At 42.9% G+C, this 17,890-nt stretch overlaps 1 protein-coding gene across 9 annotated transcripts in view; it reads left to right on the top strand.

Moving 5' to 3' along the window:
• Positions 1 to 17,890, top strand: part of LOC107266738 — a 45,014-nt gene that overhangs the window by 10,756 nt on the left and 16,368 nt on the right. For 7 of the 9 annotated variants that reach the window (XM_025084133.1, XM_025084131.1, XM_025084129.1 and 4 more), the window contains one exon: positions 17,423 to 17,640. In XM_025084133.1, coding sequence (XP_024939901.1) covers positions 17,423 to 17,640 — 218 coding nt within the window. Of the gene's footprint in view, positions 1 to 15,247; positions 15,357 to 17,327; positions 17,347 to 17,422; positions 17,641 to 17,890 lie in introns of those variants that run through there. The other 2 variants (XM_025084135.1, XM_025084137.1) reach the window with 2 other exon arrangements.

The following is a 17,890-nucleotide window of genomic DNA, read 5'->3' on the forward strand; positions in this document are numbered from 1 at the left end:
GGGACCCATAGCGCTCTTTTTCATTTCTCTACTAAATTTTGGTGGTACCTTCGTAAATTTGGCTCTTCTCGTATACGATGGCTCTGGCTCCCCTTTTGCTTCCGTCGCAGACACCGCGGAATCGCATATTTGGCTGTGTCGCGTAGTACGGCGTCTCGACTTTAACACGTGGCTCGTCCCCTCTCTCTCTTTCTATCTCTTACTCGGCTTCCACCAACTACGTTTATTCTGACACGAAGTTAGCGTTAGGTACGCGGATCCGCGGCTGGTTCGTCCGCAGATTGGATTAGCCTGTACCCAAGTTTATTCGCGAACTGAGTTAACGTTTAACCGGCGGGTTCGAACGCGATGTGTAATTAACGTAAAACTTTGACTAACTCACACCTGGCCATTTGCCCGGACGTTGTGCAAATTCGTTAATTAATTATTTCTTGTAATAACATTCACTCGCCATCCCCAAATAACCCAGCACTCCCATTATCTTCATAACCTTTTCATACTATATCCGGCCTCCAGCATTGACCTGTTCCGCCAATCCGCTCTCGTCGCAGAGGTGAACCCCTAAGCCTAGTGGGAATGTAAACTCTTCAGACGTACTCATCGGAGGGTCCTTTACTCCTTTACCACTGTTCAAATCTTAAACATACTATCCGGTTGACTATAGTACATTTGCGTGCTTGGAACTTTCTTGTTTTTTAGAGTAAAACGAAAGAAGAGCTAGACTTCGGAGTTTTCACGTAGCATTTAATGGCATCGGGGGATAAATTGCAGAGGAGGGTCGTAAGAGACAACGAATAATCGTGAGAATGGGGTAGAGATTTTTTTCTTCTGTTTCGTATAGGGCAAGAGACAAATATAGGGGTGGATCTGTATTACTGGCCGGAAGTAGTAAAGGGACGAGGGTAAAGGGAGAAAAGAGAGAATTGAAGGATGCTATGGTAAAAGTGGCCGATATTTTGCTTCAACACACGTGCCGAGCTAGTCAGAAAAGTGGGTAGGTATCTGTGAAAATCTCTAGGGAAACTTCTGCAAAAGTTTCACGGGGAAGCTCCGTATCTGCACCAACACCCATTGGACACCGTGTACGAAGGTCTTTAGGCACGGCCACTAGGTTTGTGTAGGTACGTAACGTGTCAGCGGGTCTGGGTTGGGTCATAAAAATGAAGAATGAAACGATAGAAGCCCAGGTCGTATACCTCTACACGTACAGATAATATTGACCCAAGAATGATACCGTTCTCGGTATTTAATCTTTAACGACTGTTAAACCCGCCGTAACTTTTTGGCTAAACGTTGCCCAGCCGATTCCTGGGATGTTTGACGTGGGACAAGAATTCTTTCAGTATCCCCAAGTCCCGCGTGTCAACGGCGGACGAAGGATTTCGCAAGTGGAGCAAAGAGGCCGTACCGGTGAGGAGGAAGAATAGGTGGAGGAAGAGCGAAATAGAGAGAGAGAGAGAGAGAGAGAGAGAGAAAACGGAGGAAGACGAAGAGGAAGTAAAGTCGCTCGTGCGAACCACACGCTTCACATGGCAACTCCCTGGGAAGATCAATATCCCCACCAATCGTATTTCTCGACTACGGCACTGTCTCTCACTCTCTCACTCTCTCACTTTCTCCCACGCACCTTCCCTCTTTCTCTATCTCTTCCTAGCTGTCTTTCGCTCTCTTTCTCTCTCCACCGCTCCTGTCTCGGCCCGTGTCGCTGTAGGTTATGTTCGCCCCAAGTTCCTTTACTCTCTGCCGTACTCCACGGCAGCCATACCCCCACGTCGTCTTTCCTCTACACTCTTCTTCCGGTCGCAGTATCTTCGTCCTCCTCTCTTAGGGCGCCCTAAACCTCCTTGGGATGCTGCCACCTACCGCTACTAGAAAAAGGGCACCTATCGGCCCGGCAGTCACCACCACACCGGCACCAGGCATCGCTGCCTCTGTACCGGAGCAAAACTTTTACACGTCCTGACGGCAGCCGGGATATCCTGACTTTGGTCTTCTCCTTTTTCTTATTCCATCTGAATCCGAAATGAACGCCCTCTATCCTGTATGGGATATCTCATTCGGGAGGATGATATCGTCCACTATAGGTACATTGCTTGTATTATTCCATGTATATACTCTTCTCTGACACTTACTCTGGCTTTCACTGTCATCCCCTGAACCATGTTATGGCCTGGCTAACCAACTCTTATATTCCTATTCTGGGCTACCGTCGTACGGTAAACACCATCTAATATGTTGGACCAGTCTTTCGCGCAATAACAGGACCTTTTTTTCTATTACTCTCTTGCCAGAGATATAGGGATCATCTTTTTTTTTCATTTTGATAGTCACGTTCGCTTGTGTATTTCATATAACGGTAAGTCAGTCCATGATACGAATCAGTCTAAATGTTATGTGTTTATTTTTTCCTTACGTGTCTCGATGGCTTAACTGAGCGAAGATACGTTTTTATGTATCTGTATACGTGTTGTGCAAGGGGATCGTAGAATTATTTTTTCCTCCCCATTTACAGTACGTTAAAGAGCAATGATTTTTCTTTGTTGAAATTCCGATCCTTTTTTTTCGCATTGTCCCGTGACCTTTTCCTGCGCCACGTATGCGTTTCTTCGTGCTAACGTCACCTGACGCAATTTACGGTCGAGTGCTTTTTACTCGCCGACTATGTGCTGCCTTGCACTTCCGAATCCCTTGGAGTACCTTGTGTAATACATACGCGTATACGGGTATACAACATTTGTGTTAGATAATATGGGCACGGTGTATGCTCGGGACGAGTATAAAGTGTCACTTCCTGTACCGATTGGCATGCGTCTGTCACATTAAACTTTACGATGCAGAACTTCTGCTCGATGCATTTTCTCGTGCTGTACGTGCTGTATATTTTATGAAAGTCGAACAAAGCCGCGAGTAGAACGAGAGGGTATATTTATGTGAAATTTGTTTTGTACTCGAGAGAATTGGAAAAAGTTAATTTTTAAAAAATTTTTTGCCGCTTCTCAATTTCCAAAATTAATTTTATGTTTCTCGTAAAACCGCAACTTGGATCGCGTGAGTCGCCGTTTTTGGGCAATTTTTATACGAGGTAAGATAATAAGTGGTGATGGGCTCGTCCATTTTCGGCTGCTTGAGGTGGAATGAAAATTTCAACTTTCACTTTTCTAGTCTTTCCATTTTTGAAGTCAGCGGAAACCGTCGCTTGGATGATCCTCGTTAACAATCTCTTCAGCGATGTCGAACCACTTCAGTGGTACCAGAATGCTTTAGAGCCTTGGTTATCCATGTCCTCAGGATGATCCTGCTCTTACGTAGGCTACAGGATGGTGAGTTTTCATGCAGCGACCAATAGAAAAAAAAGACGCGAAGAATTGTTCAAATTAAGATCAATTTCAAAATATTTAATTAATCCTCATGAATCTGACTCTTCGAAATTTTGGGTTGTAATGTAATATTCATTTTTTTTTCTCTTTTCTCACTCGCCGCCCCTCAGTATTAAGACGCGGGGCTCAACTCGGCCCTACTTCCTCCTGGGGCTTTAGGAGTCTAAGCAGGGTTAACGAACCTTTACTAACAACCCTTGAGAAAGCAATGGAGATTAATGGTGGGCAGCCAAGGTAGAGAGGTCACGAATTTTACCAAGAATCATCCCCATCAGTTATTCGATCATCCCGATAGACGGGTTACGTTGGCTTATCTCGAGCTCGCTTTAATGGCTATCACTTTACTCATCAAGGACACAAAACTTCTGTATACGTATAAATGTATTATTTCTGTATTTCGCTGTTCTATGACTGGCGATCAATCATAATGCATCTGCGATCATTACTGTATAGTAATATAACGTTTGACCCTATAGCAAACGTCATTCAGGGAAAGCAATATAATTCGACGATGGCACGGCAGCACATTCCGATTTTTGGTTTACGCTCTGACGCGTTATTTCCATACCAAGAAACTTGCCCGCGAAACGTAAGGAAAAGAAAGAAAATACGTGAAATGGTAAATTCACACTTGAAAAACTTAAAAGGAAGATATAAATATTTAATCGGCGTACTTCATTCGCGTGGTAAATGCAAATTTATTATTCTTAAAATTAAATAGCCAAAATTTATTCTTCACCTGAAATACTATATTTATTATGAATTTATGATACTCGTAATTCATAGGTGTATTTTACATTGAATATATACGTCGATGCACCTCACGCGTAGTGGATCAGCCTGAAATTAAACTGACGACGAATTTTACTTTCCAACCTTAATTAATCAGTATCCTCCTAGTGCGAGTCGTGAAATTGGAACAACCAGATCTCAGAGAAGGTTGCACAGAATTCCTGCAACTCCTGCAACTTCTTGGCAAACTCATCGCGGCATCTGCCCGGACTCCCACGTTCCCACGAGTATATACGTCCGCGAGGAAATTTCCGTCGAGTCAGGTAAATAAGTACAGCAGGATGCACTCGGTAAGTGTGCAACTCGTCGATGCAACGCGAATCTCACTTAATCTTAAAATAATTGAGAGGCTTGCGATGAAACCCTGACCTGCCCTAAGAATAGTTGCCAAACGATATACATATACCTGTATACGTGGATCAAGCCATACTCATCCATGATAAGAGAAATACCTATTTCAGGAAGTTGGAGGAATCCTGGAGCAACCTAATGCAACGTGGAGTACTTGGAATTTCGAAACGCGCCGGGTCTTCCGCCAATCCCGGTCCCTTGAGCTTTACGAGTGGCCAGCTTTAGGGGTGCCCCTTGAGACCAAAGAGAAAGCTCCCTGCGCTGCAAGCTTTGTGCTTGTTTAACAGAGTCATTTCCAAAATTAGTTTGTCCGGCTGGTGCGGCTGATGCGATCAGTTTACTCGATTCACGTTTCCTGGGAGTTTATCAGACTCGGAGAGTACCGGTGCACCGTTTCGGTCGGTTCCGAAGCGTCCACTGTAACGTTGATAAATTTGATCTTGGATCGCGAAAGAAATTAATTAGCCAAATTACGACGTACTCGAAGTCCCAGAAAATTCAGATGGAATTTAAAGAAAAAAAAAAGAACTAAAAATTACCTAGTCTCTTTCTAGGGACTTCTGACTGTTTCCCGCTTAATCGTTTTTATCATCCCTTTTTGTATGATTGATAGGCGAGTTGAAGGTGAACTTGGGGGATGATACTCACTTAAAAGTTTCTCATTCGTAACGACCCGAGGACTTTGACGTATCGTCGTCTGGCTTTGCTTTGTATCACAATAAAGCTATAATTTCGTTAAACAAGAGCGCACTGGGTAAGATAGAGACGGAAGTGGGTCTAGGTATTTTAATGGCACAGTCCACAAGGGACTTTGATGAAACTTTCCTAGTTTGCGTACAGTGCTACGAATAAGAGTATTAAGAAAAGTTTCATCGTGAAAATTCAGTCTCAGTAAATCTCAACCATGCCCCCCCCCCCCTCCGCCACCGGCGGCTCTCACTCGATAATAAGAATAATACTATCCGTCATGGTTTTTACGTCATCTATAACTGGTAGGAAACGCGAATATTTTCTGTATATTCGTAAATCCACATCAATACAGGTATTTCCTGCTGTTTATGCGACAGCGTAATCTCACCTAACCTGGAAGAGTCGTCATTTGATTTATGAGCCACTTTGTGTAGCCTCGCGCAGGGTGTTATTAATGTCACTGCAAGTACAGTAAAGGCTGCTTCTCATTAAGAGCTATGATGGGTACTCGGAAAGGGCCTAAGGTTTAAGGTCGATCTTAGGATCTTGCATTCATGATATTCCGTAACGTTTACATAAAACAATTATAACGCGTACGTTTATATCGAACTGTGATTAAAATCATATCTAAACATTTGAAATAGTCTATTTGACAGAGAAACGAGTTTTTAATGACAGATCGTAAAACGTTTCTTTAGACTCGAAATTTTTCGACGAGCAGGAAGTCTCCTTATTGTTGGTCCTGCACGTTGTCATGCATAAAAGATCAACCTGAAATCGAACTGCCTGAGACACGAGACTGAATCCGGCTCGAAAGTATCGAGGGACAATTTTGATTTACATAAAAACTGGATTTTTGTAAATAGGAAATAGCGATGTAATTTGGAAATAGAGGGTGGAAATTAAAGATACAAATTTGTGTAACAGATTTTTTAACCGTATTCGAAATATTGTTTTTTGGTAATACATACCGCTGCTACGCTGGGTTGGATGTATCTTATCTTTGACGATTGGGCGATCGCGGGGTAGGGAAAGCTATACTAAAAAAATGAATTATTTATCCTTGGAAAATTTCGTACTTTACGAGTCATCAAAAGTATTTTCGTTATCCCAGTTGTCTGTACGTACGCCCGTTTCATTAATCATTGGAATATGCTTTAATTACGAGGGCAAGTTCGAGCCTTAGAGAGAAATACAGTTTCTGAATTAAATTCAAGTAATAATTTCAATTAGAGCTTCGCGAAGACCCTCGTGCTGTCTACAGCCTGATTAAATCATTTAAATTCGCATGATGTACGATCCTGAGGACTTGACCCCAGAATACGTTATATACATATAGCTGTAGTATATATGTAATCATAGTCATACGTAGATACGTGGAAATCCATTTTAATGACATTCAAATGAAATAGAGAGACAGATGTCGCAGTGATAAGAGCTCGTACGAAGGGTGACGTCGATTGTTCTAGAACGTTATTAGGGATCTGTGGGTACGATTAAAAAATTGCATATGGAATTAAAACGTGCTTTTGTACTATTGAAACTTGCGATTTGTCTTTGTGGAATTTCTCGTTGGTTCAACTCACTGCCGTTGACCTTCGTATCCTGTTCTTTTACCTTTTTCTTTTTTCCAAGCACATCCGGCACATCTATTAGGATCGCGGTCCTCTCCCGGAGGAATACCCGTAACGTTACAGTCGGTCGGGGACGCGTCCAAGATAAGAAGACCCTCGAGAATGGGGCAGCGACGCCGAGCGTCGCCAAGAAATAATTCTCGTCCTCAGGGCCAAATAATATAACCGCCAGTCTTGTGATTAATGAAACTCAGCGCTAACGGTTCAATTAATCAAACGTATTCGCGTCAATCGTTAATAACGTCAAGAAGGAGCCACGTATCGATATACCTATATACAGGTATATGTATTTCTCGTGTATTTCTCGCTAACGAATCAGTGAGTCCTTCGCGAAGGTCTCTTAATTCCATGTTAAATTCAGTGGTACCAGCGGAAGCTTGCGTGGGCGTTTAAAGCCATCGGAAGAAACACGGATACGCATGGGTGGTAATTCGTAAGGGGAGACACGAAAAGGTCGAGAAAATAAAGATATGAAAATACGAGGAGGAAATACAGATGAAATGTTTACCTTAAGTTTTTACCAGGTGACGGCATTAATGCTGAATATGGATCGTTTCCTATGCTTTTGTAATATACAATACGTGTACGAATATATTTGTATACTATACAGACTTTATTCGTTTGCCATTTTTAGTCTCCACCGCGAGGTATGTCCTAGTATCCTGTTAGCTAAAGTTAACACCGAGAATTGCACCATATTTCGCAATCGGATTCCCGCTTTCTTCGAGTCCGCTACTGCAGTGAAGATAGAAAATAAAAAATATTAATCACATACCGAGATTTTGACGAACAAAAATATGTAATTGGGTCAAGGGACACGTTTGCTGCTGGTTTTTGCACGCAGCTCTGTCGCGGTAACAAACGGACGAAGCTTTTGTCCAAAACCGTTCTCCAGTTTGTTTGTACCTGTTGAGAGGCAAGATCAGAGGAGCAAAAAGGGACACTAAAACGTACCGAATAGATTTTCACAATAAAGACCGTCATGGCGGAACTTGGGTCAAGTAAAGGTAATAATACAATAGTGATGATTTTTCGAGTGGTTATGCACGAAATTGCTTTTATTTTCTCTTTCTCTTTCGTCTTTCTCTCTCGCCAGGATCATGTCTCTGCCATAGCAACCCTGGGACTTTCCGTGTGTATTTTTATCCTGCTCTTCTGTCCATGAGGGTCTCGCCGACTCGACCTGGAGTTTAGTAACTAAACTCTAGTTAAGCTACCGCGGAGGGCGAACCCTTAGGCACGTGTGCGACGCAGGTTAAGTGGTTTCTATCTCATTAACGTGCGGCCGGCGTGCCTTAGAACTAGCGTCGGTATAGAAGAGTATGGGCTATACCAACATAACAGGAGGCATCCTCTATTATAGTTATATGGTACATGTATGCCTAGTAGAATGATAATAGTAGATATGTAAAAGCATCTTGTTCATCGTTGCAGCGGACAAAGTTGACAGATAACCGTGAACTGACAGATACTTAAATAGATGCAGGATTGATGCGGTAGAGATAAGTGATGAATTTTTTTTATATGGATATATTATTTTTAGGTTGGCTACCTTAATTGCATTTAATTAGATTCGTTTCTTCGTAATCTTCCTTAAGCTTTTCGTCCACTCTCCCATATAGCTACTATGTTCTATACAGTACTACTATGATAGTTCTAAGATGGTACATTAGAGAGGATCTCAAGATTGAGATCCTTTGGGATCTAATCTATAGGGATTTAATTTGGCTCTGAGAGAGAGCGAGAGCGAGAGCGAGAGCAAGAGAGAGAGAGAGAGAGAGAGAGAGAGAGAGAGAGAGAGAGGTAAGGAAAATAGCAAAGAGACGTTCTAGGTCAGATCATCTCTATTGATCTCGTTAGATTGCTTTATATTGGGACAGTATTTATCCGTCTCATCTCATTGAACAGTTATCGATTCTAAAACGGTCATTCGATTCGGATCTTGACTAGGCAAGTCAATGAGTCGGAAATACAAATTTTTGATGAAATGAAATTTTGCAATGGCCTCACTGCGTAGGGACAGGATATCTCTATAAGTTATGTCCTATAGGGTACGAGGGTATATCAATAAGAAATGCCAACGGCATATCTTTCCATTCTTCTGAAGAGACGTCGGGCGTCGGTTCCGAGTGAAGCGTCGAAGGTACCCGACACCGGCTGCACTGGAGCAGCAAGAAGGGTCGAGAAAGGAGGACGCACATACACAGCTGAAAGGTAGATAGAAGGCTCTGCTACGAGTATATACATATATACAGATATATAAATGTATAGGTGGCATAGACTACGGTCCATGAGGAGGAAATGTAAGTAAAAAAAAAAAAGAAAAAGGACGCAAAAGTAAAAAGAACGTCAGCCGAGGAGAAAAAGAGAGATGGAATAAGAGAAGGAAAAGCGAAAAGAAAAATTCGTTATACTCTTCGTAGTCTCGAGTATTGGGAACGTACAATAGTATATGTATATAGTATATGTATATAGTAAAGTGTATAGTATATTAAGAGAATTCATCAAAGGATCTTGGATATCGTGAGAATTGACCTTTGACACGGACTGTACATATATATAATATACAATTCATGTCGTTATATACTTATACGTATACACTCCTCACTCTCAATCCTTTAAACTGACAGTAGTTGGATCCACTGAGAGCACTGTGCGACCTTCTTTCGCCATTTTCTTTGTTTTTTTATTTTTTTTCCTTCTTTACCTCGATGCCCTATTTTTCCTCTGTTGCCGTGTCAGTTATTCGCTCGGTCGTCCGTGCGTCTCTTGTCAGAAGCAATTATCAAATTTTCCTTTAAGGACCTACAGGTCCTTTCACAATTCATTCAAACTCACTTTTCATGAATCTATCCAAAGACTTCTATGCACACTATGTACAGGGTGATTCTTGCAGCTGGGACGGAGCTGTCGCACTTTTCTGAGCGAAGATAGAAAAAGTGGTGGAGACAAATGTTGTATGGCTTACGGAGGATTGCTTAGGATATGTATAATTGAAGTTTCGTATATGTATCTTTCAAGAATATTTATTTTTTTTTTCACGTGTTTGATTTTCTAGACGAACCTTAGCTGGTGCATGAACGCTGATAATAGTTGCAGCTGCAGATGCATCCAGACAGAATGATGCTGTGTGTCTATCCGTGTGCATTCACATGACACGTGCATGCTGCAGCGTGAGACTAGAGATTACCGGATTGTGTCCTAGTCGGATGAGCTCGTTCGTTATAACTCCACGAAACTGCACGTAGAACAGTAGTGGCAACGGCTATTGGAAAACCGACTGCATCTGCGTTAGCGAACGAAGTAGTAGCGAGAGTAGAAGCGCAGTCAGACAGTCGTGCCATGACAATTGCATGTATTAAGCTTTACTATCCTTCGTTCGCATTGCACGTGGAGTTCGTTATCGGTGTCTTATGTCGTTCTAGGTATTTTCATGCTTCTATGAGATTTACGAGTATAATCGTAGTCGGCGACAACTGTCGTCGAGTGTCTCGTGGTTGGAAACACTTCTAAGTGTGTAAAGCGAGAGACCGGCTCATTTCGCGACCAACTACACAAAGCCTTGGCGACATTAGGGCCGCGTTTCTTGTTCCCTGAATAGCTACGACACTTAATGGGTTAATTAAAGCATAAACTCGAAACATTAAAGGCTCATTCTCATACGCCGAATATGCATGCCATCGTACGTTGGCCTACTACTGTAAATGCGTGCTTTCGAAAATTCCTAGATTTATACGTATTTCCTTTACTTTTATCATCCTCTAGTCGAAGGGGCTGTGGAAGAGCCTGGGAATGCTTACAAATGACCCTGTACCACGTGATGCGAATTAAAGTTGTAGAGGGGTAAGAGAAAAAAATGACCCTAAAAATAAGGGGGAGAAAGTAGAGAAAATCCTTTGTACGTCAAGACTTGTTTTTCCCTAGTGAAACATTATGGACGAACAATCCACTGAAAAATAAAGTGAAAACCAGATCACTTTTAGGTTTCTCCCGTCGCATGACCACTTTTAATCCGATAAATGTCCTTCTTAATATAGTTACACGTCTCGCCCCAAGATGCCTCTGGTTGTCCCCTTCACCGTATCCCAATCAGTATCCTATGTTATCCCGCTTTTTGTTCTCTTTCAGCTGCAGACACTTGTAAACAAAAACAAGTCTAACTTATTCGTCGAGTCGGGGCTTTGGAAAATAATTTCAATATTATTCGAGAGCAGTCCGGAGCTCGATACGAATAGTCGAAGGAATGCACGTGCGCCAGGATTCGATTTGATATTTTTATTTTCTCATCGCTTACCACTAAATCAATCGTATTCACTTTCGGGATCCATGAAAATTTATAGAGTCGAATAGAATCAGGGTCTGTTATTTGTAATCGATAAATATGAAGGTGCATGGGTGTCTCCGAGGTGTATGGGTAAATTTAATAATTCGTGACTGCTAGGGATGGTCTTCAGATTGTTGTTCCGTATAATCGCAATCACTTCCGGGATGCATGTAAGGACCAAAAAGTACAGTAAAGTATAAACGTACGCGATTATAATTATAACTAAATAGCCGTGCGAGATCAGACAACGATAGCATATGGTTGTTACTAAAGAATATATGGACAATATTCGTCGGTCAGTATCCTTTGGGGGGCGGGGGGGGGATGTATCGGTTCGGAGCTTTTATTCTTCCCAGCCCGTTTCTCTGGTCATGTGGAACCTTCTCTTACCTGGGCGTCCCCCCTCTCGCTATCGCTCTGCGCAATCTCTCTCTCTCTCTCTCTCTCTCTCTCTATATATATATATATATCTTTGTGTCACCAATTTTCCTCATATCTTCCCCCGGGCTATAAGCTTTTCCGTGATATCACTTTGCTATCACAGTCAACTCCGTAGTAAATACGTTAAGGCGGTTTGATCGTTGGCATCCCTTACCACGCTCTCTAGCGAAGCGATAACGTCCGTCTGCTTTCGTTTGTGCTACTCCACTAGGCGTGTGGGCGCACTCCAGTCACGCGGTGACTTTTAACGATACTCCGTCGCGAATACTTTCCGCGCTGAACGTGGTTCGCTTCCGGTGACGAACGTGGTCCCTTACGTCTGACCTCATCCGAATTTCGGCAAGTGGGCAGGAAGTGACGGAGGTTTTAGGTGTAATTGTAAATCTCTCGAGAATCTCCCGACTTCTGTCGGTCGCTGCTGCCACGTGGTTTGGTGCGGTCGACTCGGCTAGGGGTGATCGCGTTTTTAGCCAGGCTCCCCCTTTTCCGCTGTGTTCAGCGTCTGCTACCAAAGCGCCCAAGAGTGCCTTCGGTGTCTGTGGAGGCTGGACTTAGATAGTGTGCTTTTGATCTGCAGACTGCTTAGTCTAGGCCCTTCCACAAATTTTGTTATCCCTCACAAACTCCTATATACCTTTAGCTTTATTTCTTTATATTTTTTTTTATGTTCGACCGTTCTGCGTTTTTGACTAAAGCTGGTCACAGGTCAGAACCCCAAGGTCCTGTAGTCCTTTGCGACACAGCAGTCCCGTAGATAGTAAGACGGGCCCTCGCTGTCTGTAGAGGCTGGTCTTAGATTGTGTGTTAATTTTCTATTTTCATCCTTTTTTCTTTTCTAAATCTTTTTCAAACATCATGCAACCAGCGCTGCTTTTACTCTCCGTTATATGCACGTTGATCCAGTTTAGTCAAATAGAGTGAGGCGAGTAGTCGATGGCTATGAATTTCAGGCCGAGACAAAAAGCGGAAATCTCTGTTAAATGTTTTCGTAATACGATTGAATGAAGTACAAACCAAAGAAAAAGGAGCAACAGTAAGACTAATGGTTCGGCTATTGTATACTGCAATTGGTAATCGATAAATAAGGAGTTTTTCAGGAGGTGTATGGAATAATATTAGCTATATTATGTCGTTATATTTAATGGGTAATCTTGAAACTGTCGGGAAGGGATCAACGACGTGCAGTGTATATCTATGTATGTTATATGTAACATATTAATATTTTGCATGGTGACAATGTCTATGACGTGTCTGTAATCACTCTGGTGCATGCATTGTATATATATAGGTAATACACGTTTCACGTCGATTGCTCGATAAATCCTTATTGGCGAGGACGGACTGTGTCGATACGAATTTTACAGTATACCCATACTACCCAGTTCGTTCCGTAAACGATTTGTGAGGCAGATCGATTTGCCATTCGACGAAGGCAGAAGATTTACAGGGGTCCCTCAGGCTTTCGCTTCCGTTTTGTGTTACGAACGATCGACGTTCCCTGAAAGTTTGGCGGGCGCGACTGATCGTCGAATGTAAATGGATGAAACGGGAATATGTAATATGTGGAATAAACGCAACAACGCCAAGAGGATTGCGAGTAAACGAATTATACCCTGTTTCAAATTTACGGTACAATTTATTTATCTGCTTTACTACTGCAATTCTGAATTGGTCGGCCATTGAATTTTTTTACAAGTGTAACATAGAAAATATTTTTATAAAAAATTTATCAACCAGTAGGTATAGTGGAATTAATGGAATACGATATTGAATTTTTTAAATAAGGAATGAAAAAGGGCTGACTTACCTATATTAAGGGCTGTCCTTAACGGCTAGTGATATTGATAGTTCTCTAGGGTGGAAAAAAAAATTGGGACCAATCTCCACGTCTTCCGGAAACCCTCAACAAGGTTCAAACCTGGTAAGGAGGGTTCGAGTTTCTTGCACAAGCAAGAAGGGCTCTGGGAACGTGAGAAATTTGCTTTCTACGTTTCAACCCCTGCAATACTCGAGATAGTTTCAAAGTCTGACACGCTTCTGGATCAGAGGGGTAGTCCGCAAACAGTCTTAAGAGTCCTGTAAGGTCGCGCACAACGGTCCTATCCGCAGAGAGCTGGCTCTGCTAGGATTGTTTTTCATTAGGTAGCGTATTTCAACCCCTCTGAAAATTACCCCCTGCAACCTCAGCAAGTAAATGAGAAAATTCAATTAGGAGTCTCAGTAGATGCGTACCTTTATTTTTCAGGCAGATATACCAGGACAGCTCAGTCCGCTCCCCTGCGACGCTCCAGTCCTTTAATATTTCCGGTAAGAAACGAAGGGCGAATCTACACGGTGTCCCAATTATGAAGCCTCTTAACAAGTCGCCGTTGTTTCTCGTTAGCTTAGGAAACATCGATATTAGTGTAAATTGCGTCAAAATATTCATCCCCTTCGTAAAATTGTATGCCCTTGGCATCCTAAACCCATAGTACGGAAAACGGATGGTAGCTGGCGGTAGTAATGGATGGTTACGTGGGTTGGAAGATCGAAGCGTAATTAGAGCTTAATACAGGATAGCCGTGTCTCTGTCCGTGGGGTCACGTCGTATACGATAATAGTCGACGTAGCTATCTTCTGCACTTCTCTCTGACCTATGCAAACGTCAGGGTGAATATGTGGCTACAAGAAAATGTTCAGCTGGAAATAGCAATCACTTTGTAATAACGATCCATCTTCCGTACAGACACAACAGATCATCCCCCACTACGGGCTTTATGCATCCTTTAGGATTGGTACAACTTTTTTAAATCAGTAATCCACTTAAAAACTTCTCCTGCTATTTTACCGAATAGCAATAAATCGCATGGAACCCCATTGCCAAAGTGCAGAGTTTAAAGCTGCTTCGACCTTATCCCGGGGACAATCTGACAAAGTGTGATTGGAAAGAAACCACGAATAGTTTCAATACTTGATCCATCGTAACGTGAGAATGGGATATTCGTTAACGGTACAGCGAGAAGCCACAGCTATTGCCCAGTCACCCAAAGCACTCGTGTGACTGCGACCACGTCTGCCGTCATCCATTCTCGTCCCTTATAGAGGCAAAAGTAAGGGTGGCCAGAGAGAGGCACCCTTTCGATTACCAAACTTCGTAGGCAGCCAATTAATTTCCCCACTTCGATTAAACCTGGGCCGAACCCTGTAGCAGCTTTTGCGTCCAATACGTGCAGCAGCGAGGTAAGTAGGCCACCTACCTTACCGACGTATCCATACAAGGACAAAAACCATGAAAGAGCCAAACCACGCGGGATATCTCGCACAGGCCAGAGCAGCGACAAGGGTGGATAATAGTCCAGAGGGTGGAAAAATTTCATTTAACTAAGGGGGCATCCAGGCATTAATTAGACTGACAGCTACTAAACTTTTTTTTTACTCTTCTCGACACAACACACGTTACGCTACCCACCTAGGTGACCCAAGGCATTACATACCTTTACCCTACCTATCCTCTCAACCCCTATCCGCTCGTCACAATTTCCACTCGTCGCGTGCCCCTCTATGTGCACCTACGTATAAATGACGCGTTCCTCCCACATACGTAGGCACGACGGGTAGAGGTAAGTAGACAAGCTACCAGGTAGTCGGCTACGTAGGTTAGATACGTGGCTACGTAATACGTACAAGTACCAGGAGCAAGTGCACATTCCAGCGTGTGCAGATGCAGGAGGCTGAAGTTGAATTTCGCGTATGGAGAGTCTGCATCACGTATGTATGCCCGTTGAGTAATAACGAAGAGGCTCGGCCCACGTAACTTCCATTTTCGCCATGTGTTTACTTCCGGCACGTTTTCGGACACGTATACACACGTTGGTGCACCATGGTATTTTTATACCTTGGTTAAACGTATAACATTTCGCAATATAACTATCGTGCTTATACGTATACCCCGGTGCTTTGTGTTTTTATATATGTTTATATATATATAAATCACGTGTACAACCGCGTGTAAGTGAAGTTCAGTACTTTCGTAAATGGGCAGCGTATGAGTTTTCAGCAGCGAGGTTACGTAACACTGCTCGATGCAATAGATTGCAATCCGCTTGGGAAATACTGTAGCCACATGTGTACGTAAGTACGTACGTGATAGGATCTGGAAATTCCAAAGTTAAAAGTTCCTGAATCTTTCAGTCACTCTTTCTTAACTCCGGTACATTGGTATCCGAGATACAGTAGATCGTTGTCCGTTGTCCGAGATTAGATTATCAGTAGCGTTTCCGGAAGTTTCTCTGGCAAGTTTCTTCTATCGGATTTCGCTCTAACTACCCCTGAGGATATTTCGTCTTACCGTTGATAGATAGCCTGCGAAATTCTCGTACTTATCTTCTCCCTAGGTGGTACCAACAGCCTTTACAGTCGAGACCCAACCATTGGTCAGGCCAGTAGTGTGCCAAAGTGTCGATTGGGCTTCAGGCAGGGGTGGGGGGGGGGCGGATGAAATATAAACGTCGACGACAATTTATAAGAGGGGTGAACGGGCCTTAAAACCAGGGTAGTTTATGAAAAATGTCTAAGGTGAAAGGTGATGTAGTAGGTGTTAAGTGTGGCTGAAGGTAGAAGGAGGTCTCGATTAAACGGTAAGCATCAGTGGCTCGACAGTAAAAAGGTGGCTTTTCTATAAAGAGTCGCTCAAATGGTTTTTTGAGGATAGATCGTAAAAGGGGAGACTCAACCCTAAACGATGAAAACTCACCCCTCCGGTATCTCACCGTCGTTCACCTACATACATAGGTAGACGTCTACAGATATTTTTACAACACTTTCCGCCCATCGGTTTTACCAGCCACTGCAGTCGCCCTCTAACCACCCCCTCTGCCACCCTCCCACATAGATCCCTACGTTTCTCATAATTCTCGCGTTAAACTCCATCACCAAAGCGGCGCCAAGGCTTCGCGCCTTTGCCATATTTATCGAGAGACTCTCTTTCATCCTTGCTCCTTGTTCATCTGCCTTTCGGGCGCAGTGCCCAACAAAGTACAATGGCAACCAAGCCTTCTCGTTACTCCAGCCGGTTCTCGCAACAGTTCGGCATCCCATGTGTTAACCATCACTGAAACTTTCTGTATACACTTGCTGGCTCTCAAGTATCGTTTGCAACTTTTGATCCTAGCGTCGTGTAATCAAATGTTTCTGGACAGTTTTACCAACCCCTTCACCGTAACCACTTCATTATTATCGAGAGTCCTAAAGGCACTTTATGAATTATACAGGTAATTCCATTGTTCCCTGTACATAACATAACCCCTACAGAGCATCGGTACTAACTTGCTTGCGTATATCAACTTAAATTCCAATGGTTTCATAAACGAACCAATTCATTCGCTTATTTTTCACAAGAGTCTCATACGTTGCGTAAGTCGATCCTATATTCCGATCCTTCATTAGTCACTCGCTACGTTTATTTACCGGGTCGTTGGTTTACGTCAGGATTTTCCAGAGGATTTAATTCCGACAGGAATTCCGATAATGAGGAAACCTACCCTCGTCCTTTCCGGATACCACTCCGACCTTTGCCACATGAAATCACTCTGGATAAGTTCACTTTCATATTTGCCTCTCTTCCTCCATTCCCTCGTTTCCATAGCCTCATCTCCCTTGATCTCACTTCACGTACTTTTTCGTTACGCAGTTGAAAAAAATTTTGGGAAAAAAAATTCAAAGTCAAAAATATGTCAATCCCCGCGAAAACGTCGTATAGGTGGGATATAATGGAAATATTTTTTTTTTTTTTATATTGACAGGTTAATAAAATTTGCACGTTTACTTCGTAACAGGTGGATCGAGCGGAGAACGAGGAGGCCCAGGGAGGAGGTCCGGCGCCGACTTCCGGCTACGGAAACGCGGCATCCTGTTCGAGAATGGGCCCAGGGCCCGATTCTGGTAGCAGTGCACCGTCATCTGTACCACATTCTTTGGCGACGTCACGAGATGAAGAGGACGACGACGACGAGGACAGCAGCGGAAGACGTTCTAACGGTCAAGGTGGATCCAGGTGAGTTTAGAAATTGATAATGGAGTTGTATGAATTTATTAAAAACTTTTTTGCTTTGTCTATATCATGGTACAAGTAGACGGTTTGCTTCGTGTGATCATTTGAATTTCGCGCGAGAATCTATAGCCTGGTATTGTTCTCTGTTAAGAGACCCACGGCTACTTGTTATTGTATATCATCTACTTGTATCAGACACTGTACCTACCCTTACCTGCTTGTCAGTTTTATATGTAGATGTCAACATCTAGTA

This window comes from Cephus cinctus, unplaced genomic scaffold, assembly GCF_000341935.2.
Source record: "Cephus cinctus unplaced genomic scaffold, Ccin1 Ccin1_scaffold0330, whole genome shotgun sequence".
NCBI lineage: Eukaryota > Metazoa > Arthropoda > Insecta > Hymenoptera > Cephidae > Cephus > Cephus cinctus.